The 27,445-nt window shown below is 50.0% G+C and overlaps 1 protein-coding gene across 1 annotated transcript in view; it reads right to left on the bottom strand.

The window, feature by feature from the left end:
- syne2b (spectrin repeat containing, nuclear envelope 2b) overlaps positions 1-27,445 on the bottom strand; it is a 65,874-nt gene that overhangs the window by 22,311 nt on the left and 16,118 nt on the right. Inside the window, 52 exon segments of the mRNA XM_057011577.1 lie at positions 103-267; positions 2,673-2,771; positions 2,839-2,880; positions 3,748-3,894; positions 4,188-4,304; positions 4,394-4,546; positions 4,626-4,739; positions 4,810-4,995; positions 5,276-5,413; positions 5,491-5,667; positions 5,771-5,911; positions 5,981-6,136; positions 6,933-7,092; positions 7,168-7,427; positions 7,502-7,702; positions 7,773-7,917; positions 8,069-8,403; positions 8,578-10,639; positions 10,742-10,983; positions 11,053-11,208; positions 11,286-11,471; positions 11,561-13,916; positions 16,228-17,255; positions 17,328-17,501; positions 17,612-17,741; positions 18,418-18,554; positions 18,652-18,996; positions 19,275-19,439; positions 19,640-19,738; positions 19,807-20,023; positions 20,103-20,281; positions 20,366-20,710; positions 20,838-21,164; positions 21,246-21,362; positions 21,460-21,687; positions 21,770-22,063; positions 22,164-22,493; positions 22,612-22,885; positions 23,157-23,264; positions 23,356-23,558; positions 23,682-23,794; positions 23,873-24,080; positions 24,169-24,369; positions 24,444-24,545; positions 24,625-24,792; positions 24,926-25,084; positions 25,159-25,309; positions 25,503-25,658; positions 25,901-26,496; positions 26,713-27,003; positions 27,081-27,204; positions 27,282-27,376. Coding sequence (XP_056867557.1) covers positions 103-267; positions 2,673-2,771; positions 2,839-2,880; positions 3,748-3,894; positions 4,188-4,304; positions 4,394-4,546; positions 4,626-4,739; positions 4,810-4,995; positions 5,276-5,413; positions 5,491-5,667; positions 5,771-5,911; positions 5,981-6,136; positions 6,933-7,092; positions 7,168-7,427; positions 7,502-7,702; positions 7,773-7,917; positions 8,069-8,403; positions 8,578-10,639; positions 10,742-10,983; positions 11,053-11,208; positions 11,286-11,471; positions 11,561-13,916; positions 16,228-17,255; positions 17,328-17,501; positions 17,612-17,741; positions 18,418-18,554; positions 18,652-18,996; positions 19,275-19,439; positions 19,640-19,738; positions 19,807-20,023; positions 20,103-20,281; positions 20,366-20,710; positions 20,838-21,164; positions 21,246-21,362; positions 21,460-21,687; positions 21,770-22,063; positions 22,164-22,493; positions 22,612-22,885; positions 23,157-23,264; positions 23,356-23,558; positions 23,682-23,794; positions 23,873-24,080; positions 24,169-24,369; positions 24,444-24,545; positions 24,625-24,792; positions 24,926-25,084; positions 25,159-25,309; positions 25,503-25,658; positions 25,901-26,496; positions 26,713-27,003; positions 27,081-27,204; positions 27,282-27,376 — 14,802 coding nt within the window.

Genomic DNA, 27,445 nt, shown 5'->3' with positions numbered 1-27,445 from the left:
AAACCTGACAAAGATTATTACGCGTCAAACGAGCTGAACCCCCCCCGCCAGTCCCCGTGTCACTGCTGATGACAAACACCTGTCTGCGTGGGCGGGGCTTACCTGGCAGGTGAGCAGACGGCTCTCTATGGCGTCCCGCTGCATGGCGGCGGTTCCGCTTCCTGTCAGGTAGCTCTGGGCTTCCAGCAGCCGCTGCTCGAGCTGAACGAGCTGCTCCCGGAACTCATGCAGGACGCGCCGTCCGCTGCCGGACCGCGGGTTCTGGTTCTGGACATAAACACAACAGAGCCGCTGAGGGGAGGCGCTGCGGTCCAGAGCGGGAGGACGACGAGGACGACAGACGAGCTCAAGTTTCACTTTTTTTAAAACATCGACTCCACCTGAACAGGTGGCAGAGCTACGAGCCCGTTTCCCTTTCTCTATTTGACCGCTCCGCCCACCTGACGTGGGACTATTTACTTCCTTCAGCGGCGGAGGGAGACGGTTCGGCGGACGTAGTCGAGACGAGCCGAACTCGAGCGGTTTAGTCCGAACAGTAACGCAAACACACCTGCGTTTACCTGTGGAGGAGGAGGACCCCAAAACTAACAAGAACCGTTTTTAGGCCACAATTTCGAGCAAAGTTTAAACAGTTGAGAAAATGTCCTCCATGTTTAATTTCCAGATGTTGGTTTTACCTACATTTGATCTGCTTTGTTTTCATTGTGGATCCATAAAAGATGATCTGGTTTGAATCAGCCCGACCAGGATGTGAACGCCCAGTCAACAAACCAGCCGGTGGGAGGAACCAAAGCTCATTAACGGTGTAGAAACCCTAATCCGGTTGGAGCAACTTTTCCTTTGTTTTATTTAGGATCTCCGGAGTGTTTCCGGATCTCCTGAAAGGACCAAACGGCTTCGGTTTGATTCCAGAGATCGAGTGAAATTCTTTGAATTTCTTTCTCACAAAAGTGTCAAATGCAGAATTTAAAGAAAATGTTTCAAACTCCAGCCCAGATTCACCCACAGCAGCAATTTTAATCATTTTAACACAGCTGGAGTTTAGAAACTGGGTTCAGATCTACTGATTCATCACTAAACTACAAAAACTACAAATTCCCTGAACTGGATGTGAATCTGGAACTATAAAAGAAAAAAAATTCAAATGAGGAAAGAGACCCTGAAGTTAAAGAGCACGAGCAGGTTTGAGTTTCTCGAGCAACCACCAACGTCGGAGTCAGTCCGTTAATCTGTGCAACCGAAGTCCAACGTTAGAGGATTAGATGTGCGTGTGTTCTGGTGTCATGCGTGATCAGTGGGTGTGATTCTGACACAGACACGGAGACGGAGGAGTGGATCACTGGATTTATTCAGATTACGTGCTGGTTTAGACAGAAAGAAAAACAAAAATAAAGAGGAACAAAGTACAAGAGCAGCTCATGCCGAGAAGCTCCGGTCCGCTGCTGCCAGGTGAGAACCGGCCGCTCCAGTTTTCACCTGCCGACATCGGCGTTGTTAATGTTAAACCAGTGCATTTCCATGGCCGATTTACCATTTTAACGAGGTTAATTAGCTCCCGGGTCGACCCACATCACATCCTACACAAACGAGCCAGAAGCTGGTTCGGAAACATCTGACAACGAAGATTCCACCTGGCAGGATTCCGTTAGAAAACGGGTCACTGAACAGTTCATGCAAGTTACGGTCAAGCTTATTCCAGCCTGTTCCAGCCAACATGCCGTCGCCGTGACGACCACACGTCAGTGGATCAGCGGCTGCAGACCAAACAGCCGGAGAGGATGAACGTCTCATCTGGAGATCGAAACAGAACATCCCTGGAGAGCTGGACCAAAGCTCTGGGACTAAGCCATGTAAATGCACTGAGATCCGGTTCTGGAGGAACCAGAACCAGAATCTGCTGCTACAACATCACAGGTAGTGTAAAGTTCTCAGAGGGGGGGGGGGCAAGAGGTTTAGTTTGGTAGGAGAAACACAAGTTCTTTTCGGGAAGAAGAAAACCATAAAGTTACAGAGTTGAACCAACAAGAGGAACTAATCTAGAACAGTGTAGAAGAGATTAGGAGGTGGAACGTTAGCTTCTAGAAGAAGTTCTGCTCCTTTTAGAATTCCAGATCAACTCCAGAAGACAGAGGACCACGACTGAAGCAGACGTGTCCAGCGGAGCTTCGAGACTCTCTAGAAGTGGGTTTTCTAGAGTCGCCCTCTTCAGGCGCAGACCTCTGTGGGACTTTGGTTAGGAGCTTCTGGATTTGGTTACCTGCTTTTTTCAAGGGAAGGATCTCTGGAATCCAGTTTAAATAGAAGATCTAAATAGACCCACTGATTCAGAGTCTGGAACTCTGTGGTGGCTTCAAAAGGAAGATCTTGGGTGGACTAGAGGAGACTTAAGGAATCGAGGCTTTCTTGTGGAGGAGCCATCAGGCTGGATCTCATCTGACATGAGTTCCTGTGATTTAGGTTCCAGGGGGGGTGGAGGAGAGGACTAGTTCATGGATCTATTCAAACGGGTCGTTGGAGGAGCTGCAGAATCAAGGAAGGCTTCTAGGGGAGCTTTGGAGCTCCACAAGAAGCTGGAAGTGTAATGAAGTTCTAGACTAGATCTAGGAGATCACGCATCTCTGCTGGGCTCCTGAGGTGGGTTTGGAGAGCTTTTCGGCGGAGTCTGTTTTTACCATGCTGTGGGACTCAGGCTGGGTTCTGACCGGACCCGATGGTTCTGAGGAAGCCTCTGATGCACCTGCCTCAGTGGCTTCAGCGAGCTGCTCGGCGCCCTGAAGAGCAGCAGACGGATCAGGAAAAATCCCCCAGGAACCAAAGATTTCCCCACGTGTGACTCACCTGTGCGTGTTCACCTGTCTGACCAACCTGGACCTCGGGCTCCTGACGGCAACAGACAAGAACGAGAGAATGAGTCGGTACAGAGGTGGAAAACATCACATGACCTGCAGCGGAACAAACTTCTGAGCACGTTTCCTACGAGGACAGAACCCCCTGATGGTTCCTCTGATGGTTCCTCTGGAGAAGAGCCACCAAACTAAAGCTGTTGACATGGAAACATCTTCACCCAGGAGCTTCAACCTGTGTCTCTGACACTAAAGGTCAGCTGAGATCCTGCTGAGATCCAGATGTTCCTCCCCCTCCCCAGCCTGAGCCCTCACACCAACTGGTTCCAGACTCGTTCTCGACAGGCTAAACCAGTTGGACCGCTGGAAAGTCTCCTGGTTGTTTCTGGAACAGCGGCCAAAACTGACCGTTCTTCTGAAGACGGGCGGTTTATTTTTACTATTATTTTTGTTATTTGGCTCCTTTTTAACATGATTTCTATTGCCAAAGTACCAAGGTTAACGAGGAACTCTCGGGCAGAGTCCTGGTTCCTGCCAGCTGAGACCACCTCCAGGACGGCCCCAGAGCTGCGAGCTGCTCTTTAAACCCAGATACCAGAAGCACAAGCTGCTTCATGAGAAGAACAGAACCGCAGGTCCCTTCAGCGTTCCCATAAAAGCGTTGGAGAGCCAAAGTCCACCAGCTCGCCGTGATCCTGGCGCCAGTCTCCATTTCCACTTTCGTTGTGATGAACTTTAAACTCTCTCAGCTCTCCTGACGTGACGTGGAACCAGGAGCTTGTTGTGGCCTCTCAGCGGTGCGGATTTGTTAATAATTGTTGGTCACATGACCAGAACCTCTGGGCTTCCGTTCCCCTTTCTAATCCCTTTATCTTCCCTCTGGCTCTCCGAGCCTGGTTATTACCTGGAAACATCCATTGGTGCTCCTCACCTGGGGCGCATCAGGTGACCTCTGTTCAGGTCTCTCCACCGTCAGCAGTGCCGCTCCAGACCGCTTTAGGACGTCTTCTCCCAGGTGAGCGATCCCGATCCGGCCCTCCGTCTGATCTCTCTGGCGGATCACACATTCAAAGAACACATTCCAACACGGTTCCCACCATCGGATACGAGGAGCCACAGGGGTCTATCTGTGGAACCTTCCTGTTTCTACTGAATAAACTCTGCCTACAACACCTTCTCCTCCCCCGGGAGATGTTCCAGAAGCACAAAAACCAGCCTGACCACAGTGAGTGAAACACGAGGGCACTAAAACCACTCAGACGTGGTTCTGATCCGGTTGTTCCGTATCATCGGATTTTTACGGTCAGGTCAACGGGCGCCACACTGATCGAAGACGACACTGACCTCGGCCTCCAGGTGGGAGGATTCTGAGATTGGAGAAGAAGAACTCGTCTGCTCCGCTGTCAGAACTCTGGACTGGGCCGGATTCAGGGGCTGCTGGGCGAACAGAGCCGGGACTTTCTACAGAAGCAAAGAAATTGAGAAGCTCTGAGAAAGAACGAGAAAAAGACCGAAACTATTGGGACTGATGGGTGGACTGAGGGTCGGACCTTCTCCAGGTCCTGCAGGAGAATCTGGAGCTGGTTGACAACAGTAAAGACTGTCAGAGTCTCCTCGGCGTTCCCTGGAAGACCCAGGTCTGGTTTGCACCTCTGGATCTGAGCCACAGTGGCCCTCATGGACCCGACCCGCTGCTCCACCATCTGAAACACACGTCCAGGCAGAACATCAGCACAGAAGGCGGCTCCAGCCGTGAAGGCGGCGATGGCAGGAAGGTTCTACCTTGAATCTTTGTTTCTGGAGGCTGGGGCAGCTCTCTGGGGACACCAGCACTTTCTTGATCTCAGCCACGTCCTTCTCAAGCTGCCTCACTTCTCTCTCGATGCTTTCCACCTTCTAAACGAACAACGATGGGCGCGTCAGTCATACGGGTATTGAGCTGAAGGTCAAAGGTGGCCGGGCTTACGGTGACGGCGTGCTGCAGCTGAGACAGAGGAGCCGTGAAGCGCTCTTGAACTTCGGCCACCCGGCGGTCGGCCGTGAGCAGCTGCTCCTGGAGCGCCGTGACGTCACAAACCTGCGACATTTCCTCCAGAACCGAGGCGAAGCCCTGCAGAGCGGTTCGGATCTGTGCCGAGTCGTCCAGAACCCTCTGAAACACCAGGGAACCTCTGATTAATCAAGATTTGTCAACGTGGAAGACGTCAAATTCAAGCCGACGGGTTTGGCTCGCCCCCTGGTGGCTAGTGATGGAATAAATAAACCAGCAGCCTTTAAAATAAAAAAATTAAAGCTTTTATCTTGGTGAGATTAACCACCATAAAACTAGAACATCTGACCAGAGTATAAAATCAGAAGCCCTCTAATGTAGCAGCCTTACAAGCAGGAACTCGGCTAGAGTGGGAGGAAGTGGAGCGTCCTTACGAACCCACCTGCAGCGCGCGCACGCGGCCGCTCAAGCATTTGGCGCCGGCGTAGGTGCAGGGCGCGGCGAGCCAGGACTGCGCTTCGGACATCCAGCTGTCGGAGCTGTTGATCATCTCCTGATGTTCCTGGAGCCATGGGGTGACCTGAGCCGAGACACAACACCACTGTGTTCACTGCTCCACCTGAGCAGCAGGTGTGTAACCTTGGTCTCCGTCCTGACCTTCCCGATGAGGGCGGTCCTTCGCTCCGCCTGCTTGGCGAGCTGCGAGTGGAGCTGCTGGACCTCCGTGAGTTTGTCCGTGATGGTCACGGTGTCCTCGGGCTTCTCCAGGTCCTGAGCGTCCGACTCCAGCTGTGCCAGGCACGAGTGCCACGTGTCCAGCTCGTCCCAAACGCGCTGACGCGTCACCACAGGTAAACAGGTATTAGTGATGTAATCAGCCGACCGACAATGGCCCATCAAGGGCAGGGGGCGGGGCTTAAGCCTTGGCGTGTTTTACCTTCTGAGTGTCCTCTGCTTGGGCCACAGTGGAGCTTCTCTGTTCAAGTTTCTGTCGAACTGACCTCAGACCCGTCTGGATCTCAGACAACTTGGCGTCCAACCTGTAGGCGGGGCCACTCCTGTCCACCGCCTCCACCACCTGAGACAGAAGAGCGTCCTCCTGTTTCTCCAGCCTCTGCGTGATAACCTTGGATCCAGATGTTCTCACCTTAACTTCCAGCTCCTGCACCGACTGCTGGACCTCCTGCAGAAGCCCGTGGAGCTCCACTGGCACCAGCAATTGGACATCGGAGTACTTCCTCTTCATCCTGTCCATCATGGCCTGGAGCAAAGCCTTCTGGGTACACAGCTGACGGTGGACTTCCTGAAACAACCAGAGGACTTTGTTTCCTCTTCAGTTTCAACTTTGGTCTCAAAGTTCTTTGACTCTATTGTAAATAACTATTGTAGGAGCACAAGCTGCTATATTCAGTTCTGTTCATCAGATAACTGAAGAAAGAACCACTTCCTGCAGGAGATTCATGCTTTTACTGCAGGATGAGGAATAAAATAAAGATTTTATATCTAAGACTCTATAACAAGGAAACAAGGCCGTAAATAACCTATTTTAGGAAACTTTCCTGGCTTTGGGGATAAAGTTACAAGTGTGCTCACACTAGGGATGTGGCTTGGAAAGGACAATAATAGGCCTCCCAAATGTGACAGTGTGTGTGTGTGTGTGTGTGTGTGTGTCTGTGTGTGGTGTGTGTGTGTGTGTGTGTGTGTCTGTGGGTGTGTGAGAGTCTTGGCTTTCAGCAGAGTCTCCACTTACAACACAGAACAAAACAAGAGGAGGGTGACAAGCAGGAGTGGTGTGGAGGTGTGAGGGGCCGGGGGGGTTCAGGTCTTTCAGACCCTTTGTCTGCTGAGCGGAGGGAAAATGAGAGTGTGATGGAGGAACGACGAGTTCCGAGTCTGAGCTCACGTTTCAGATTCACAGACTCTGATTGGTGGATTCAGAAGAACAATAAAGGTCCATATTCACACGTTCATATTCCCAGAGTCTCTCTGCTACAGTCGGAAACACCGATGCCTGATTGGCTTCCAAAAGCTGTAAATGTTGTTATTTCAACAGAAACATCAAACAGGAAGTGACTTGACCCTGTTGAGGATCGTCTCACCTGAAGCTCCTCAGTGCTCCTACCCTGCTCCATTTCATTCAGGAGAACATCTGCAGCCTCCAGCCACAGCTGGACACCATGGAGCTCCTCACGGACCTTCTCTCTCTCCTCCAGCTCCATTCTGGCCACCTCCAGCCCCTCGCCGCTCCTCTTCTTCACACTGTCAACACACAAACAGGCTTCAGGCCTCGGCTTCAGCGCCTCCACGGGAGGGAAGAACGTTCCGGAGTCTCACCTGCTGTATCGAGCCTGCATCATTTGTAGCTTCTGACAGAGCGGGGTGGGAGGGGCCTGCTCCAGGTGGGCGGGGACACCCAGGAGCCTGGCGGTGCGCAGCTCCAGCGCCGACAGCGCTCGCTGTTCACAGTCCAGCCGGTCCTGGTACTGCTCCCAGGACTGCAGCAGATCCTGCAGCTCCTCACTGGAGGCTTTTACCCCGGCGCCATCAGGAAGCTCCGCCTCCACCTGCTCCAGGACAACGGAGGCCTTCTCCACCTGAGAGCAGAGCAACATGGTTTAGTTATTACACTTCAAGTTCTTCAGTCATTAAATAGCAACAATAATCGTACGGTGTCGCTGATCTCGCTCCATTCCGTGATCCTGTCTTCGCTCCGAGTCGCCAGTTTCCACGTGCAGTGGTGCAGCCTGGACAACCGTCTCCAGAGAGCGGCGAGCGTGGCCTCCCGGCGCCGGTAACAGCTCTGCTCGGTGCAACACTCCTTCAGGTCCTTCAGACACCTCAGCTGAGCCTCCACCTCCTCACCGAGGGTCTGCACAAACAAAAACACAGCTTAACGTTCTCTGCTGAGGGTTTCTCTCACCCTCGGGGATCATACGTACCGTCAGCTGGTCATGCTGCTCAACGCAGTCGGCCAGGGAGGCGAGCTTCTGCCTGGTGACCTGCAGGAGGTTCTCCTCAATGTCCTTCACACTCTGGAGGGTTTCTTCATGACACTGGGTGTATTTCCTGTTGTTTTCTGCACACCTGAACCATTGAAACGTGCTTTTATGGCCTGCTGAGGTCCAGGAAATAAAAAGCTACTCCTTCCTCTATTATGTTAAGGTTTTGTCAGTTTGGCCAAGATGATCAAATGATGAGTGTTAAAGAGAATAAGACCTGATTACTTTGTTGTTACCTGCTGAGATGCTCCAGCTGAATGTGACCTTTTGCCTGGAGCGTGGACATTCGCACCAGCAGCTGGCTCAGGATGGTCTCCTGGAGTTGCTGCACCTTCTGGGGGGAGAGGTAAGGATGCACGATGACCTGGTCCTGGAGATGCTCCACGTGGGTCTGGAAGTGGTGCTGCAGGGCGTGCACGGCCCGTTGGGTCTCCTCTATCCGTTCAGAACAGAGTCCAGCTGGGCCCTGAGGGGGCTGCAGAGACAACTCGATGTCCCTCAGGAACTGCGCTGCCTGTTTAACGGTGCAGGTGTAGCTTCTCAAAGGTTCTCTGGCCTGAGAAATGTTCACCTGCAACATACAGACAATCGATCACCTAGAACAACCACATAAAGTTCTTGAAGGTAACTGAACCTGCTGATGACCAAAAGCATCTCTTTGACACAAAAAAGTCCGAAATGTTCTCCGATATGTTTAACTGAGAATGACGAAGAAAAAAGAACCAGAGTGAGAAGAGAAACTTGCCATTTTGGAGTCACATTCACTGATGACTTTATCCTTCAGGTCCTTCAAATTCTGGAATTCCCCTTCCAGTCTGGGTCGCTTCCTTGTCCGGAGAAACTCCACCACTCTCATCCTGGACTTGATCATCACTTTCAAGGTCATGATTTTCTGATACTCCTTCTGAACAGCAGCCTCATCTGGCTCCAACACTGGGGTTCTCTGGAGCTCCTTCTGGGTCCTCTGGAGGAAAGCCAGAGTAGCCTTCTCCTCTGAATCAAGGTCCAGGTCTTCCAGAACATCCCTCTCAATGATGCTTAGGTTGTTGTGGAGAGTTACCTCCAAGGTTTCCAGGCTCTCCTGGTGGAGCTTCAGCCTCTGTTGCTCTGCATTAAGCTGTGACGGGTAAAGGCTGGCAGAGATCATCTGGAGTTTGGAATGAGTCTCCTCAGAAAGAGACTTTACTAGGGGAATCTTGAGGATGAGGGTCTGACAGAGCTTGTATCGCTCCTCCTGACCCATGCTGGCTCCTTTGGTCTGATGGACCTGTTCCTGGATGTTCTCCCTGAGGTCCTCCACACACTGCCTCATGGACAGATAAGTTTCATGATCTCTGGAATTCCTTTCCAGAGCAGCCATTTTACTGAGAAGTTCAGAAACAACTGAGTACAGTTCTTTCACCTTCTCCTGAGGAACCCATGGTTGCAGAAGATCAATTTGCGACTTGTGCTCCAGGACCATGTGTTTAAGTGGTTCTAAAGCTTGTAAGGAATCTTTTGTTATGGGGTACCGATGTCTGCCCACATCTACTAACATCTGCATGAGGCTTTTTTCAACCGTGTTCAGACCTTCATTACTCAAAGCAATAACCTGTGTGTGATCATTTAGGTCCTTTTTGTTGGCCCTCTCATAGTTTCTGATGGCTTGGATGTCCTCCTTGAGGTTAGTGAGCTTCTTAAGTAGCTTACTGTTCTCCGTGATGCTGAGTTCTGAGGAAATGTCATTTATCTTCATCAAGAGATCCTCACAGACAGTTAGTTGTTTCTCAGCCTCAACCACGTTCTCCTGGGTCTGACCAGACCTCCGATCAAGCTCTGCAAGGCTGAGGTCCTCATCTGCACTCTTGGAGGCCTCTCTGAGCAGGTGAGCCATGACCCATGAATCCAGGTCGGCAATTTGCTCCGTCAGCTTTTCTCTGGTCTGCAGCCCAGACTCCACCTGCCTGACAGCGCTCGTTAACTTTTCAGTGGTCAATTTCGAAAGTTCTTGAAGCAATTCCAGAGTAGAGTTCACCACAGGCACCTCCTCAGCCTGGTCCAGCTCTGGAAGAAGTTCTGTCACCTCCTCAACCAGAGTGCGCAACTGTCCCTGTTTGGCTATGACCTCCAACTGCAGCTTCTTCAGGTCTCTGAGCTGCTGGTGCACCTCCTCTGGGAGGAGAGCCACCTTCGTCCGTCTGCCCTCGATGATGCACTCGGTCTGCTTGGCCCATGAGAGGCCATCCTTCATCACCACCATCATTTTCTCCATGATGGGGTTGCCGCTTCTCTGCATGCACGAGGTCACCAGCCCCTCTGTGTGGGCAAGTTGGTCTCTGACCTTCTGAAGTCCCTGCTGAACCTCTGTCAGTTCCTTCTCCCAGCATGAGTTTAAGCTCAGCGGCTCTGACAGTCGCTGTAGCTGAAGATGCTGCTGTTGGGCTGCTTTAACCTCAGCATTTGCTACCAACAGCTCTTTTGCCTTCCTGCAGCTCCACTGAGCATCAGGATACTTGGCTTCAACATCTTTGCAGATTGTCTCCAGGTTTGTCTGAAGATTTGAGATTGAAGACAGAAGGTTGCTGGTCTCCACAGAGTAGAGTTCTGTCTGAATCAAGGTTCTATCTATGTCTCTTTCCAGGCTGCTCCAGCTCTCTTGAAGATCTCTGATCTCATTCTGTGCAGTCATTCGCTCAGATTGGCTGAGGTGGGGGGCCAAAGTGTCAAAGGCCACAACCATCTGTTCAAGTGATGCTCTGCTCTCCTCTGTCTCCTTCTTTAAAGAGGACAGTCGTTCTCTCTGCTCTGAACTGCTCTCCTCTGGAGACCTGAAGGGGATGATATTTAAATAAGAACCTAAGCTGAGAGGAAACACCTCAGAACATATGTAGCTGCAACAGCCTGAATAAATGTAGTACAGCGTCACTCACATTTGGGCAGCACCCAGCTGCATCTTCAGGCTCTCCAGGGTGGTCTTGGCTGATTGGCTCTGTTGGCTGTAGTCTGCGACCAGCTGTAGCTCCGCCTCCTTCTGCTGGATGACGGCAGCAGCATCCTGAAGAGCAGCGCTCCATTTGTCCTCCATAAGATCCAGATCATCGCTGCCGTCAGCATCAGCAGCTCTGGCCTCAGAGAGCCCCGTGAGCCGCGACTGCGCGGCGTCTCGACACTCCTGAAGATAACAAACATATCACACACTTGCTCTCGTTCATCTCAAACACTTCCCTGTTCCGAGGCCCACCTGAGCCTCCTGGAGCTGCTGAGCCATCGCTGTCACTTCAAGCCTGATTGGGTGGTTCTTACAGCTCAGAACTTTAGACACCAGCCTGTTTCGACAGTTCTCCAGATCACTGGAGGTGGTCATCAGAGCCTCTGGACCATCCTCCTGTTGCATACCCTGAAGACATGACAGCCATCAGGGCACAAATTTCTAAACGTTGACTGGAGGCCTTTCTGCCTGAAGGTGACTGATACCTGAAGGAGCTGGCTGTGGGGTTCTGTCCCCCAGAGCTCCTGGACTTCCCTGAAGCTCCTGAACACGGTGGGTTGCGTGTCCGTCTCAACGGCATCTTTGCCTGCTTCATCGTGAGTTTGCAGAGATGGTGTTCCTTCAGTCCAGATTTGCTCAGCGCAGATAACCTCTGAAGATGATTCCACCTCCTACAAAGATTTGAGACACGTGAACACTCGAAGTAGAGCAGAACATTTCAGCTAATGTCTCCAGCCTTAAATCTTTAGTTATGTTTTACCTGTGGTGACGCCACGCTCGCCATCTCCTCCAGAGTGCTGGTGGTTTTCACCATCGGGAGCGCGAGACTTACTACTTCTATCTCCATCGTGTCCATTTTGGGGCCTGGAATGTTCTTGTTCGCGTCTTGATCGCTTTCTTTCGCCTTTTGATCAGCTGGGACGGGGAGGGCGGAGCTTTCTGAGGCCCCTCCCATCACTATGGTGCCCTCTGACTGGACTTCATTGGTCGTCACACCTTTTCCTTCGTTAACGGTTTCTAAACTGATACTTGACTCCTCCTTTGGCTCCACTCCAGCCAGACTATCGGCTGCATCGTGAACATCCCTTGGTGACACTTTCGCATCACTCACCGCCTCTTCTTTCACCTCTGTGTGTGCTTCTTGCTCAAATTCTAAATAGGTCAAATTTTGGCTTGAGATTAGCTGCTTCTGTTCAGGTCCTTTCATCTGTTGGGCTTCCTCTCCGGTCGTCTCTCCTGTAGCCAGCAGATCGGCTGTAGTTCTTTCAATTCCTGAGACTTGCTCACCACCTTGAACTGGAGCTTGTTCCTGAAGATCCTGTTCCTCGGCGCCCACACCGAGTACGGTCAGTTCCACTGTGTCCATTTCAGGAAGAACATCGTCTGAGACCAAGTCTTTTCCACACTGAACACTTAGATTTAGATCAAGTGCTGGTTCTTTGGTGATTTTAACAGACATGATTTCCTCCTCGACGCCGATCTGAGTATCTTGCTGGAAAATGTGCACTTCAGAGCCCTTTTCAATCTTCTCCATCTTTACATAGTTTTCATCCTGGACCTCAGGCTCTTCTCTGACTTGCTGCTCCTGGACTGGTGCAGGGCAGATCTGTGAGCCTTCTAAAGGCTCTCTGCTTGTTTCTATTGGACTTGTTTCATAGATGCTTATTTCTATGAATTCAGAAGGAGTGATGGATTCAGCAGAGCCGCCTGGAACGTCCACACTGCTTTCCTTTAGTATCACATCAGGTTTCTCAGCTGAAGGTTCTTGCAATGCTACGTCAGCTGTGATGATCATTTCACCTTCTGGGGCTTCTTCCCTCTGGATACAAACATCAGCACGTTCTCCTGTCTCTGTTGTGTTCCTCTCCTCCAGGTCTGCTGCTGTATCTAAATGTAGGATACGGACCTCAGGATCCAAGTGGATTTGTTTGGTCCAGACATCCATGGTGTCCAACGTGTCAGGTGTCTCTTCCTTTACTACTTCTTTTGTGGGGATTTGAGTCAGAATCTGTTTTAGAGTCCCCACATCTCCAGATGATTCTACCATGTCCTCAGTTGGATGGGCTTCTTCAGAAAGGAGAGATGTTTGGGCTAAGACCTCCTGAGAGCCTCCGTGTTGAGCTTCAACTGTGTCCTTCTCCATCTCCTCTTCAGCAGCAGATGCTTCTGTTTCTAGCTGTGTTTCATTCAGGTTCTTGGTGTCCTGCTCAGACAAGCGTTCAACAACGGTCTCTTGGTGATCTGGTGCTCGGTCAGATGTTTGGCTGAAGGACACCTCAGGGAGATCAAGAACCATATATCTCTTCTCAGTTTCATCCGTGTCCTTCCATAAGGTGTCTATGTACTCGGACAGACTTGGAGCGTACGTGGGCTCATTCGAGAGACGAGACAAGTCGTTTTCCATTGACGGAATCCTGTTTTGATCCTCCACAGTGTTTGTGCTCACCTCTACCTCAGACGGTGGACCTTCAGATACAGTTTGCGTGAGTGACTCCACACGTTCTGGTGCTGCAGGAGTCCCGTCTGAGTTTCTTTGTACTGGCGCCGATGTTTCTGGGGCAGGAACCTCCTCCCCTTCCTTTGGCTGTGTTGCGCCTGTAGCTTCAATTGTAACGGTATCTTCAGTGAGTTGCACGTGTTCACCTGTGTCCACCTGTCCTGGCGTGTCACGGTCAGACCTTTCTTCAGGCTGCGTCACCTGGATGACAGCTTCTGGAGACTGTTTTTGGGTGGATGAGCTCATTCCCTTTCCACCATCAGTGGTTTCTGGTGTTTCTCCAGGCAGCTTTGATACTGACAGAACACTGATCTCAGTAGATTCTCTCAGCACACCTGCAGAACGTGCTTCTATCTTTCCTGTCAGCTCATTGGCAGAAACTTCTGAAGGTGGTTCTGGAGCCTCTGTGACCCATGAAACACCATAAACGTTGTCAGCCTTTAGCTCCATCTCGCTCGCTACGCCCTCCACTTTTTTCTGAACAAGTTCTGTTTCGTGCTCCAACGTTGGTTCCTTTTCTGTTCCAACTGAAGAAATATCGTGACCATCAGACTCGTCCTCTTCTGCGGTTGAAGATGACTTCTCACCATCTGAGTCTCTCCTAGCTTTGATTCTTGGTCAGAGAGCTCTGAAGTAGGTTTCCAATCTTCTGAGCGTGGTTTAATGTCAGTGACTTCAGTTGGGACCTCTACAGGTGACTGTGGCTTCTCAGCATCAAGCTCTTCTTTGGTTTGCATCGATCCTCTGTCAGGAACCTCTGGGCTGGTATTATCTGGTGTCATGTCCTCTGGAGAGGAAAGTTTCTTCTCAGCATCTGACTCTTCAGTGGTGTTTGTCACCTCTGGTTCAGAAAGATCAGAAGACTCTTTCAGACCCCCTGTTAAGTCTTTATCTGGTGAAATTCCACTATTTTCCTCAATGGTATTTTCAGCTGCTGTTTTATGAACATCTGAAGCTGAAGACAGAGCTTGAATGTAAGATTCTTCGGGGTTCTGGACCCACTCATCAGGAGACTGTGAGGAAACTTTCAGTTCTTTTGATTCTCTTTCTGTTGGAGAAAGTTTCAGCATTTCTTCATCAGCAGATTCAGAAATGTTGGAAGGTTCTCTGACCTCATCTGGAGCTTCTTTTGTCTTTGGAAGCTCTGTGCTGCTGAGCTCCTTGGAAGCTTTACCAGCCTTTGATTTTCTTTTGGTTGGAGACAGCTTTCCTTTTTCCAAAAAAGTACTTTTAGCTTTGTCTGGAGCCGTCTTTGGACTAGAGGACTGGTACTGGGCGTCGGGCTTTGCCACATCTCTTGTTGGAAACTCTTTGGAAGGTTTTAGACCTTTGGGCTTCCTCTTGACTGGTGAAAGCTTACCCTTCTCAACTGTTTCATTTTGTTCGGTAGATTTCTGACTTTTAACACTTTCTTTTGACTTCCTCGTGGGTGCGACCTGAGTTTCTTCGCCCGAGGGCGTTTCACTCACCTGACCTACTTTTCCTTGCTTTTCTGAAGCCTTTGCGTCATCTTTTTGAGAAGGGTTTGGAGAAATCTTTGGACTTTGTGACTTTCTAGCAGTTGTCAAGAGCTTACTCTCTGCCAAAACTGTAGTCTCAGACGTCAGAGTGGAGCCTTGTGTAGCCGAAGAGATACTCCTACTTTTACTTTCTTTGCCAGCGTCCTTGGACTCCGACTCAATGACAGGTAAGGAGGCCTTTGACCTCCTCCTGAGAGGGGTGAGCTTCCCTTCAGTCTTCTCCAATGACTGCTGTCTGCCAGCTTCTTTGATGGCCTTCCCATTGCCCTTGGTAGCAGGTTCTGGAGGGTGTTTTGGACCTTTTGATTTTCTTTGGGTTGGAGAAAGCTTTGCTTTATTTTCTTCTACAAGAGCAGCAGTAACAGCCAAACCTGTATTTGAAGAGTTTTGGCTATTAACTTCTTTCTTACTGGGTTGAGGCTCCACATTATCTGGACCAAGATGTGGAACTGTCTCTGAAATTATGGAAACTTGACCATTCTTTGACCTTCTTCTGGTTGGTACAAGTTTAGTTTCTTCAACAAGAGTTCCACTGGGAGTCAAGCGTTGGACTTCAGGATCTTCTTTGGTCTGATGCTCCACAGATTTAAGAGGAAGATCTGTACTTTTTGATTTTCTCTTGGGTGGTAGAGGCTTATTTTGTTCACCAGCACTTTCCTCCTGAGCATGGACATTCTCAAGCTCTGCTGGTGCTTCACACAGTGAATCAGTGACTCCCCCTAGTGGAGCCACTGATTCTGAAACAGTGGAGACCTCAAAACTCTTTGACTTCTTCCTCTTTGGTATTTCAGGATCAGCTGTTTTGACAACCTCAGTTGATGCATCAGAAACATCTTGGATGGTGGCTGGCGTTTCCTTTGCTTCTTCAGCAACAGTTTCCGTTTTCAGAGCTCTGAGTGGAGACGTCTGGGCTCCAGGCTCTCGCTCGCTCTCCGTCTCTTCTTGGGAAGCAGATTCGGAGGAAAGCTTTAAGTCCACAGCACTTCTCTTACGGGGAGGAGGCCGATTGTCAGCAGTTGGTTCAGTTACAGCTGAAGAACATCTCAGACCATCACGTTCACTGTTCTCTTCTGACTGAAGCTTCTGCAAAGATTCGTTAGGTCCGGAGTTCTTTGACTTTCTCCTGGTCGGGATGAGCTTTGTTTCAACACTTTCAGTTTTCTCCATCAAACTCACAGCTGCCTGCTGCTCATCCTGACTCCCAAGAGGTTTCAAAGACTCACTGTCTTCCCCAACGGCAGCTTTGATCGGCTCTACGGAAAACATTGAGGATGTAGATTTCTCTTGGTCCTCAGCAAGACCAGAACTGAGGTCTACCTTCATCATCAGTGTATCTTCTGATGGTAAAGCCTCAGAACTCATCATCTTCAGTGTATCTTCTGATGGTAGAGCCTCAGAACTGAGGTCTACCTCATCATCAGTGTATCTTCTGATGGTAAAGCCTCAGAACTCATCATCTTCAGTGTATCTTCTGATGGTAAAGCCTCAGAACTCATCATCTTCAGTGTATCTTCTGATGGTAGAGCCTCAGGACTGAGGTCTACCTTCATCATCAGTGTATCTTCTGATGGTAGAGCCTCAGAACTCATCATCTTCAGTGTATCTTCTGATGGTAGAGCCTCAGAACTGAGGTCTACCTTCATCATCAGTTTATCTTCTGATGGTAGAGCCTCAGAACTCATCATCTTCAGTGTATCTTCTGATGGTAGAGCCTCAGGACTGAGGTCTACCTTCATCATCAGTGTATCTTCCGATGGTAGAGCCTCAGAACTCATCATCTTCAGTGTATCTTCTGATGGTAGAGCCTCAGAACTGAGGTCTACCTTCATCATCAGTGTATCTTCTGATGGTAAAGCCTCGGAACTCATCATCTTCAGTGTATCTTCTGATGGTAGAGCCTCAGAACTCATCATCTTCAGTGTATCTTCTGATGGTAGAGCCTCAGAACTCATCATCTTCAGTGTATCTTCTGATGGTAGAGCCTCAGAACTGAGGTCTACCTTCATCATCAGTGTATCTTCTGATGGTAAAGCCTCAGAACTCATCATCTTCAGTGTATCTTCTGATGGTAGAGCCTCAGAACTGAGGTCTACCTTCATCTTCAATGTATCTTCTGATGGTAAAGCCTCAGAACTCATCATCTTCCACGTATCTTCTGATGGTAAAGCCTCAGGACTGAGGTCTACCTTCATCATCAGTGTATCTTCTGATGGTAAAGCCTCAGGACTGAGGTCTACCTTCATCAGTGTATCTTCTGTTACAGGTGCTAAACGATGAGTATCTTTATGCTGCAGGTTGGCTGAAACATCATCTTTAAATGATGCAGATTCTTCTGTTGAGGGAACTTTCTTCTCTTCCTCTGTTTTCTCATTTGACTTTTTTCGTGACGTCTGCTCTGCATCATCCTGAGCAACATCTTCACTGCTCTCCTCAAGCTCCTTGAATTAAAGAGAAACAAAGTTACTTGACAACTTCAAGGTATTTAACAAAGAGTCATCAATATAAAATACCTTTAGGCTCTCTTTGAGGGAAGTTCTATGAGTTTCTGCTTCTCGGAGGGCGTCAGAGGCATTCTTCTCCAGTTTCTCCAACAATGCTGAGGTCAAAGTCTCTTTTAAAAACTGTTGATGTGAGAGCCCCTCCTGCAGACTGGCCTGGACCTTTTCACCTGCTTCCAAACTCATCTAACAGAAGGGACAATGCAGTCAAACCTCCAGCGACTACAGGCAGCTAGATTCCTCCTATTGGCTGTATCCCAGTCAAAAATGTGCTGCATTTGAAAGCATTGACGAACCTGCAGAGAAGAAGTGGAGCGTGCTGGTCTGCTGCGACTCCACTCCTGCAGGGCGTGAAGATGCTCCGTCAGACAGCGAGCGCTGTCAGCAGAACAGGTATCCTGATTCTCCCTCAGCCTGGACTTCAGACTAGAAACAAGTTAAAAACATGTCACATCTGCACGTATCACTGGGTCATGAGATGATGTTCAGAACACAACACACACATTGTAGTCTCTCAGGGAACAAGCTAAATATGAAGTAGTTCAGGATTCAGGCTCTGAAATTAGGCAGCCAACCTGAAGCAACCCTCTCTGTGGTTCTGTTTATAAAGCCGGAGAGTTTCTGTGTTCTGGTCAAGAGCAGAATGAACCACTCGGGCGTATGTTTGGCATTTATGAATAATTGAAAGTAGAATCGAAACAGATGACATCCAGCTGAGAATCTTTAAAGCAAGCAGCTTAATGTTCCACATCTGGAGTCAAAAAATAAATACAAATATGAAAAAATGTCACAAGCTTTAGATTTAGGAGCCGGACATAAGAAATGCATTTAAAGTATCATAAGATGGCCCTAATAAGTCAGCAAACTTTAGGGAACCGGGTTCATTTCAAATACTCACATCACTGACAACAGTGGTGCAGAATATTCTTAATTCAAAGGCAAAGATACAGCCCATAAATATGCTTGTGTGTTTACGGCCGGCTTCTTTAAGAGGGTTAAAGATGTCAAAGTTAATTAAAGCAGACTTTCATCATCTCTCGTGTCTTTTCTTTCTGTCTCTGTGCACTGATTCTGAGGTTTTATGGAGGAAGGCAAAATCCACCTGTCGTGTTGTTGGCACAGAGCATCGACCAGCGTGCTGATGTCTGTCGGCAGCTCATCACTCCCCAGAAAATCCTGCACTTCCTGGTGAAGATCCTGAACTTTGACCCCCAGATCTCCCAGTGATTTCTGACAGTTCTGAGAGGAAAACGACCTCACGTTAGCCATCGTCACACACAGGCGACGCGTGACTCATCTTCTACCCGATATTTGGTGACAGCAGGACTGAAGTCACCTGGAGGCTGTTCCAGCGCTGCTGCAGACTGTCGACGTTGTTCTGAGCTTCGCTGGAACCAAGCGCCTGATCCAGAGAGCGGAGCTCCCACTGGATTGCTGCTGCTCGCTCCTTCAGTCCCTGGCTCCTCCTGGTCAGCTGGTCCAGCTCAGCCAGCGCCGCCTCACAGGCCGTTAGGCGCTCCCTCAACTCCTGCTCGGAGGCGTCGCACAGATGGTGGAGGTGACCGACCGCCAGGGCCAAAGCATCTCGACCTCCGGGACTGCAGAGGTTCATCAAACTATCCCGGGCCAAGTCCAGTTCCGTCATCTCCCTCTGCTCCCGGTCCACAGTGAGGAGCAAAGCCTGGAAGAAGGAGGAAGAGATGGTCAGAGCCAGTGGAGCCAGCAGAGGTGCTGATATACGCATCCATCCTGTGTAACAGAACCAGGTCCCTCATTATAAGATTAGATTAGACATAACCAGCATCCACACTCTGCCCTACTGTAACTAACACATTTAGTTTGAAAAACCAAACGTGCTCAACGTTATGCTTAAGGACAGCAGGCTGGAGGGCAGCGACCAGGTTTGGTGTCGCTGACATTAACAGCAGGCTAACGGCAGTGATTTCACCCTTTGCTGACCTTCAGTGTGTTGACAGCACTGTGCAGACCCTCTCTGTCCTCTGGAGGAGCCGTCAGACTCTTGACTTGATCTCTCAGCCAGTCCTGAGCAGCTTCGTGCTGCTCCACCAGCTGAGTGCACTGCCGCTCCGCCAGGATTCCCTGATCCAGCTCAGCCACCACGTCCTGAAAAAACAGACCCATTTAAACTGAACTCTGACACCGACTCCACCCACACGATTAATTTCAATTAGTGTGTTTACTGCTTTGTTTTTGCTGTGACAGATCGATGCTAACACCCCCTCCACATACAGATGAAATGACACTAAAGGTGTTAAAACATTGAAGTTAAAACCCATATTGAAGTGATTCGATGGAGATCTCACAGTCAGCTCTCTCAGCAGAGCAGGGATCGACTCCTCCTTGTCCGCCCAGGACGGATCAGTACAGCTCTGGTCCTGGGTGATCTCAAACAGCTCTGCAGTCTTAGAGAAAACACTGTGTTTAATATAAGACACTGTGCAGAGGATCCCACCTGTGTCAGGTATCCCACCTGTTTCCTGACATCCGACAGGACAGGCGACATAGCTGCCGTCCTGTCCAGGAGCATCTGGGCCTGTTCCAAAGCCTGCCTCCGCTCTCCCAGACCGGGCCAGGGGAAGAGACGCGGGACGCTGGACACCTGATGCTTGATCTCGGACAGACGGCCCTCGGCCTGAACCCGCTGAGTCTGACACGACTGTATGAGGTCCGCGACGGCCGTCAGCTGCCTTAAGGGTAACGAGGAACGATAAGATGGGGTAAGAGCCAGATCGTGAGCAGCTGTGATGTGAGAGATGATGGCAGCACCTGTGTGCGTCCTCTGCAGCCTCCAGCAGCAGCCTCCACCGCTCCTCTGCATCTCTGGCTGTCTGCTCAACCTCCAGCTTCCTGTCTCCATCCAGACTACTGTTCCCACACAGACTCTCGGCTCGTCTCCTCAGATCCGTGACTTGGGCTTCGCCGCTGGACCTGCGGCTCAAGACAGCCTGAAGAAACAACCACTTTCTCATTAAATGATAATTACAAAAAAAAGTATTTCTTGGAAGAATAAAGCTCATTTTCTGCCGAACCTGTGCTGTGCTCAGCCTGTCCTCTATTTGTGCCTTGCTGCCCTGCGTCCCACTTCCTTTAGACTCGGCCTCCTGCTGCAGCTCTTTAACCCAGCAGCTGGTGCTCTTTGCCTGGTTCCTGAAGGCCTCCAGCTCTCTGGACAGTGAATACTGGACCTCTGCTTTCTTCATGTTGTCCTCAGCAGACTGCAGAACTCTCCTCCACTGCTCCTCTGAATCCTGCACTGTGTGGTGGACCTGTTGCTTCACATGTTCCTCCAGATCTGGCTGCTCCAACAGACTCTTACTGTGTCTCCTTAGTTCTAAAAGCCTGGAGTCTCCATCGGGTTTACAGCTCAGGACGGCCTGAGGACAGAAATATCTCAGTCTCAGCTGAAACACGTTTATTTCGTCATTTCCAAATGAAATCTGACCATTTAAAAGAGGAGCTAAGCTAAAAAGTGAAGCGGATGCCTTGTCTCCTCGGACTGACCTGCGTGTCATTTATCGCCGTTTCTGGATCCGCCTGGGAGGCCAGAGTTTCCAGGCTCTGCTGTTTGTCCTCCAGCCAGGTTCTGGTGGTTTCACTCAGGGCCCTAAAATCACTCAGCTGGACGTTTAGCGTGCGCTGCTTCTCAGCTTGATCCAGGTTTTGTTTCGTGGTTTGGACGACGCTCATCCATTGCTCCTCAGCTCTCCTTAGCTGTTGCTGGAGTTCTTGTTTTTTGGGTTCCTCGATGTCCAGGTTGCTCGCACTCTGGACTCGCCTCTTCAGCTCCTGGAGTTTGGCATCTCCTTCAGCTTTACAGCTCATTATGGTCTGGTGAGAGAGATGCAAAACCCTTTAAAATGTGCAGGAGTTGACGTATAGCTGCTGAGGTTTAATGTGTCGATGAGGCACCTGAGCCGAGTTCATGACGTCCTCGGATCGAGTTTGACTGCTCAACAGGTCGACTTGTTGTTTTTGATCTGACAGCCAGTTATTAACGTCTTCAAGATGGACGTCAAGTTCGCTCAGCTACAATGAGGGAAAAAAACCCTTGAATATACTGAACCCTTCTTTCATTTCTATATTTCGGCATTTGTTAATAAAATAGCCGTCATAATCGAACAACCTCCAGCTGTTTCTGCTCGGTTCTCTGGGTGATCTCAGCGGAGGCAGCGGCCTCCACGTGTTTGGCCGCCATCAGGACAGTCCGCCACGTCTCCTCGGCATCTCGGACCAGCTTCTGAGCGTGAAGTTTCCGTCCCTCGTCTGCATCCGTGTGGTCGAACAGAGTCTGGCTGCGCCTCCTGAGGTTGTTCACCTGACAGTCGCCGTCAGGTTTTGAGATCAGGATGGTCTGCAGACCAAATACGAACATATGATTCCAACTTTAGATGCTTAAAACCTCGGGCGTAGCGAGAAGGGGGATCAGGTCAGACCTGAGCTGCGATGCTTCTCTCCTCGGGGGGCGTTTGAGCTCCAACAGTCTGCAGCTGCTGCTGTTTCTCTCTGATCCACGACTGCGTGTTTTGACTCTGAGCATCAAAGTCCTCCGACAGAGTCCGGAGCTCCGCCTGTCCGGCCGTCTGCAGCGCCGTCCTCCACTGCTGCTCCGCATCACCAACCAGCCTCTGCAGCTCTGCTCTCACGCTCTCCTGGAGCTGCAGAGCATCGCATCGACTCTTCAGACCCGTCACCATCGACTCTCCTTTAGCTCTGTTGCTCAGAACAGCCTGAAGAACAAGAGACTATTGTCATGAAATCGTATCACTTTTGCATGAAATGTTCCACTTGGAACCCTCAGAGGAGCATCAGCCTGAGTTTTTACTTCACCTTAACAATCTGGATCCGTTCATCAAACGGCATGTGGCTGCTGGTCGACATGAGTTTCTTCTTCTGATCCCTGATCCACATCTGCACATCTTCAATTTGGCTCTTAAAACTATCAACCTGTTGCTGAGTGTCAGCTTCGGTTTGGGCTTTATTCAGAACCTCTTCAGCTGTCTGCAGGAGGTTCCTCCACTGCTCCTCCACCACTCCAACAGACTGCTGGATCTTCTGCTTCTGGACTGTCTCCAGGGTCTCCTGCTCACACAGATGCTCACCTTGTCTCCTCAGGTCATCCATTTTATAGTCTCCCTCCTGCTTGGAGCTCAGGACGGTCTTGTTGGAAATAATTCAAAAGCATTTATTAGAATTGTGAAGTCAGACTCCTCGTGTTATTCTAAGATCTAAGAAGAAAACCTCTGTTAAAGTGTTGATTGAACTCTCCATCACTGACCTGTGCTTTGTAGATCATCTCTTCTGGCTGGTGGTCTGGGTCACTGAGGGGTTTCAGGAGCTCAGTGATCCAGGTTCTGGTGCTCTCGGCCTGGCTCTTAAACATGTCACACTCCCCCTGCAGGACGTTTTGGGCCTCTGCGCGCTCCTCGAGCCTGACGCTCAGGTTTCGATATCGCTGAATCAGGTTATCAGAGTCCTTCAGAAGGCCTTCCGCTCTGACTCCTTGTCTGCGCACAGATCCTAAGAGCTCACCGAGATCCTCTGCTCGACCACTGTCGCATATGGAGGGAAAATTGTAAAATCCTCGATTACTTTATTATTATTACTATGAATTTCACATTTAAGCAAACAAACTGTGGCGCTTCATCATCCACAACGAGTTTCTTGCTGCTCTCTGACCATGTAATTATTTATCTCAGCAGCAGATAAAATAAGATAGAATTGTGCTTTCAACTGAATTCTACAATATGTGATGTTTTAACGTGAGTTGATGTTTCCCTGTTAATATCGACCAGATCTAAAGGCATTAAAGGCAAACGTCACCTCTCCTCCTGGAGGTCCTTCAGAAGAACGCCGACTTTGTCCAACTCCACTGACTGTTTTTCTTTGGTCTGCAGCCAATCGCGAAAGCTGTCATGCTGCTTCTGCAAACTATGAAGAAGAAACAAATCAAACCAAGATAATTTGGTCTGACAGATGATCGGGATCTTCTCCGTCTCGCCGGGACTCTGCTCAGTGGTACCTGCTGAGCTCGCTCAACAGCGACTCCATTTGTTGCTGCCTGTTGTGGCAATGGCTTCTGAAAGTGGACACCTCCCCTCGCTGCTCCCTGAGCCACTCGGTGACCTCCGTTTGCTGCTCGGGGGGGATCTGCTTGCCTCCTCGCTGTAACTGATCTTTGAGGTGATCCAGGCGTCTGTCGGCGTCCTTCGATTTCAGGAACGCCTGAGCGACACGAGACAGTTGGAGCTGCTCACCACCCTCAACCAAGATGGCCACAGAATCCGATTCTTTCTGCCGAGGAGCTTGTGTCCAAGTCTGTGAACCTGAACTTTGACGTTCACTTACAGCCAGCCTCTGCAGGTACACTTCCACGTCCGTTTTGCTTTCCGGGTTCTCAAAACACTCATTGACGGACAGTTGCAGGTCCTGGAACCATCCCTCGAAGGACTGCCTTCCATCTGGACAAGAACCGCGCTATTGTCACGTATGATGTCATCAACCATCTCCTGAACCAGGAAATCAATGTGAGCGTGTACCTTTGAGAACCTGGATCAGGCCTTTGTCCCTCTCCTCTCTCTTCAGATGGATCAAGTCTTTGGTGTGGGAGATGGCCTCCCGTAGACGTCTGCAGTCTACAGACAGAGCTTCCATCACTTGTGGACTGGCCACGCTGGAAACCATTCCCACCTCCTTCAGCACGGCCTCTGCCTGCTCCTCCTGAGCTTCGAGCTCGTCACACAAATTCTGGTGAGGGTGAAATAAAAGTTGGGGGGTATCTTTTAGTAAATTGGTGCCATGGAAAAGAGGGGGGTGTAGTTTCAGAACCACGTACCTGTATCTGGTCTTCAACATTTGATTCTGAACCATCAACCTCATTGAGAGAACTCTGTATGTTCTCCACAGCTGAGTGACACTCCTCAATCTTCTCAGCCAAATGAGTCTTTACGGCAATCAGCTCCTCGAAAACATCCGCGCAGTCGTCGAAAAGCTCCTTCACCTGCTGCATTCTTTTTCTCAGCTGACCCTCCATCACCTAGAATATCAAGAGGAACCTAAATGTTGGACACTTGGACACTATCCAGGCCGTAGCAGCGTCTCTGCCCTGACCTGCAGCTCCAGCGGGGCCTCCCGGCTCTGCAGCATCTCCTGGATCTCCACAGACTTTTTGTGGAAATGTTCAATGTTCTCCTCATTTTTGCAAATCTCTTCCTGTAAAGTGGCAAAAAAAAAAGATTAAAAAGTACATTAACAAACAAGACAAGTTTGAAGTTTTTTAAAGAGATCTCACCTTCATATCGGAGACGTTCTGCTGGTTGTGGAAAGGATGGCTCTCAGCAAACAGGGCCAGTTTGGCCCCCGCCCAGCTGTCGACCTCCCCCCCGAGACTCAGCTGCTTTTCCCACAGCTCCAGCCCCACCCGAAGGTTGTCCAAGTAGGCATCTGTCTTCTCTGTCACCTGCAAGGACGCCAAACATCAACACCGCTTCAACCAGCAACATCAACCTGGAATGGGATCTTTTATTGAACAATAGCAGCTTGAATAACACAATCGCTCATCAAATCTTTAAGCTTCCTACAAAAATGCTCACATCCAGCCAGTTGTCCATGAGAGCATCAGCCTCAGCCTCGAACGAGGTCTCACTGCAGTCAGGTGACTTCTTCAGCTCAGACTGAAGCTGTCTGCAAACACTCCTCATCTCCTCGATTGTTTCACCAAGGCCAGAGAGTCCCTCCTTAATATCAGAGACCTGAACAGACGAGCACAGATCTATGGAGCCAACGTTGCGTTGCGTGTACACGTGTGAGCGTCTCTGGTGAGCACCTTGGTTATGCTCCTCTGTAAGTAGTCCTTGCCCATGTAAGAGGCCTGTTCGTTGACCGCCTGCTCTGCCGTCTGCATGGTGCTGCTCAGGTGACCGCGGCAGCTCTGGAACTTCTTCAGCAGATCCAGTAAGATGTTGCACTGTTTCTTCCTGCCAGACCAGGAACGTGAAAGAGTCGATATGGATTCACAGCAGGAACACAGAAAGCTTGCGTAGAAGATTTTTCCCGCAGTCATTAGAGAACCAATCAGAACTGAGTAACTGAAGCACATCAATTCTAAATAAAACTAGAGTAGAACTTTGTTGATGAACGTATCTCAGTTTTGCTCTCTGCCTCACCCACCTGTCAGAAAATGCCTTCTGTGTCTCCTTCCACTGAGCCTCCAGTTCTCCATAGAGATTTTCTCCTCCTCCTTGTTCTTCCTGAAGGTCACGAAGGTCATGGAGCTCAGATTGGTGGGTCTGAAGTGGACCCTCCAACTCTGTAAGCGCACGAAGTCTAGAAAGATGATGGAGATGTGGGGATTTAACTCCAAAGCTATAAGAAGCTTACACAAAGCTGAACTGGATCAGTGGTTCTGAGTCCACTGATCACTGAAAAGCCTTTAAAGTACAGACCAAAGACGTCAAAATAGCCATGCAGCAAATGATTACTGCAAACAATTTACAAGTACGCGGACAAAATGATGACAGGTTTAGCTTCGATATCGTTGCCTCATGTCGACGGCACTGAGCAGGCACCTGTGCTGGACAGCAGGGATGGTGGGCTCCTTTAGACTCTGCCTCTCAATGGAGTCCTGCAGCGTTCTCAACTCTGCCAGCAATGTTCTCTTCCTCAGGCCCAGGGATTTGCTTTGGTTCTCCTTCTGGAGGGTCCTCTGCTGGCTGGCCAGCCCATGGTCGGCCTCGTCGAGCCGTCGCAGGAGGACGGCCACCATGTCCAGGCAGGACGCTGGCGCTCCGTCCCTGGTGACAGTTAGCCGAGCCCCCTGCAGCAGCAGATCCAACTGAGGTGCTTTCTCCTTGAGGCTGTCAACGCTCTGTCGCATCACAGCCAACTTGGAGCGGCCGTCCTGCAGTAGCTGGGCGTCGCCACTGGGGGCGCTGTGTACTCCGGAGACGTCTTCGTCTAACGTGCGCAACGACATGAGAAAACGGTCGAGGGCACGAGCGGCTGCTTCACTTTTTCGGACCTGTTGTCGAAGGTGGTCCAGGCTAGTTCTGTGAGCCTTGACCTCACTGGAGAGAGGGAAGCAGTCTCTGGGGTCCAGATCACTGGAGTCCGGATCCAGACGGCCCAACTGACCCAGCTCACTCTGAATGTTGTCATCCAGATCCTGGGAACACAGCAGAGTGGGGGCGGAGGGGATACAGTCAGCTGGGCGCTTTTATTTGCCTAAAACTGACCTCAAGTGTTTTTAAAGCCCCGACCCTACGATCCAAGTGATAATCTCTTAAAAGTTTTTGTTCATTATTCCAAAGATTCTTTTTTTTTTATCTTTTCTTTAAACAAACTGCTTTCACAAAGATAATGAAAATGCAAGATGGAAGACCTTGATGTCTCTCAGGATGTTACTGTTGACCAGCGTAAAGCCGACGATGTCCTTGGGCTGCCTCAGGTAGCGGTTCAGGCGGTCACTGAAGTCCACCAGGTGGTTTTGGGTGGAGTCGATCTGCCTGAGAGCGGCAGCGAGGGAGCTGCCTCGTCTCTGGAGGGCGGACTGCTGGCGACTCCACTCTTCCTGCAGACCCTCCTTCTCCTGCTCCATGTGGCAGGTCCCACTTAGCTGGGAACACTGGTTTGTATATTCCGCCCAGAGCGACTCCGTCTCCTGCCTCAGGAACTGGAGGTGACGGCCCAGCAGTGTTTACAGACGTATCCCGGGTTGATGTGCAAACGTGTGTGTGACGGAGGCTGTACCTGTATTTCCTGGAGTCGGGTGTGCAGACCATTCAAAGAGACGGATTCTGGTGGGACTTCAGTGATGCTCAGCTCATTTTTAGCCAGCTGGGCCTGAAGAGTCCTCTTACAGTTGTCATACCTGCTGGTTTTATAACAAACACTAAATGTACTGTAACAAGTTCTGCTTTAGTAAACCTGGATCGGGCGGATTTTATCTACCTTTCTAAACCCTCCCGTTTTTTGACTTCTTCTTCAGACGCCTGCTGTTTAGCTATTCTCTCCGCAGGGACGGTCTTCATGGTCACTGGAGACGCCTGAAAGACCAACCAACGGTTTAAATTCATGGAGATGATCTTGTAATGGCTCATGGTCTAAATAATATA

This window comes from Takifugu flavidus, chromosome 16 (genome assembly GCF_003711565.1).
Source record: "Takifugu flavidus isolate HTHZ2018 chromosome 16, ASM371156v2, whole genome shotgun sequence".
NCBI classification, from domain to species: domain Eukaryota; kingdom Metazoa; phylum Chordata; class Actinopteri; order Tetraodontiformes; family Tetraodontidae; genus Takifugu; species Takifugu flavidus.
Note: the sequence above shows the minus strand (reverse complement) of the source record. Positions and strands in the feature narration are given on the sequence as shown.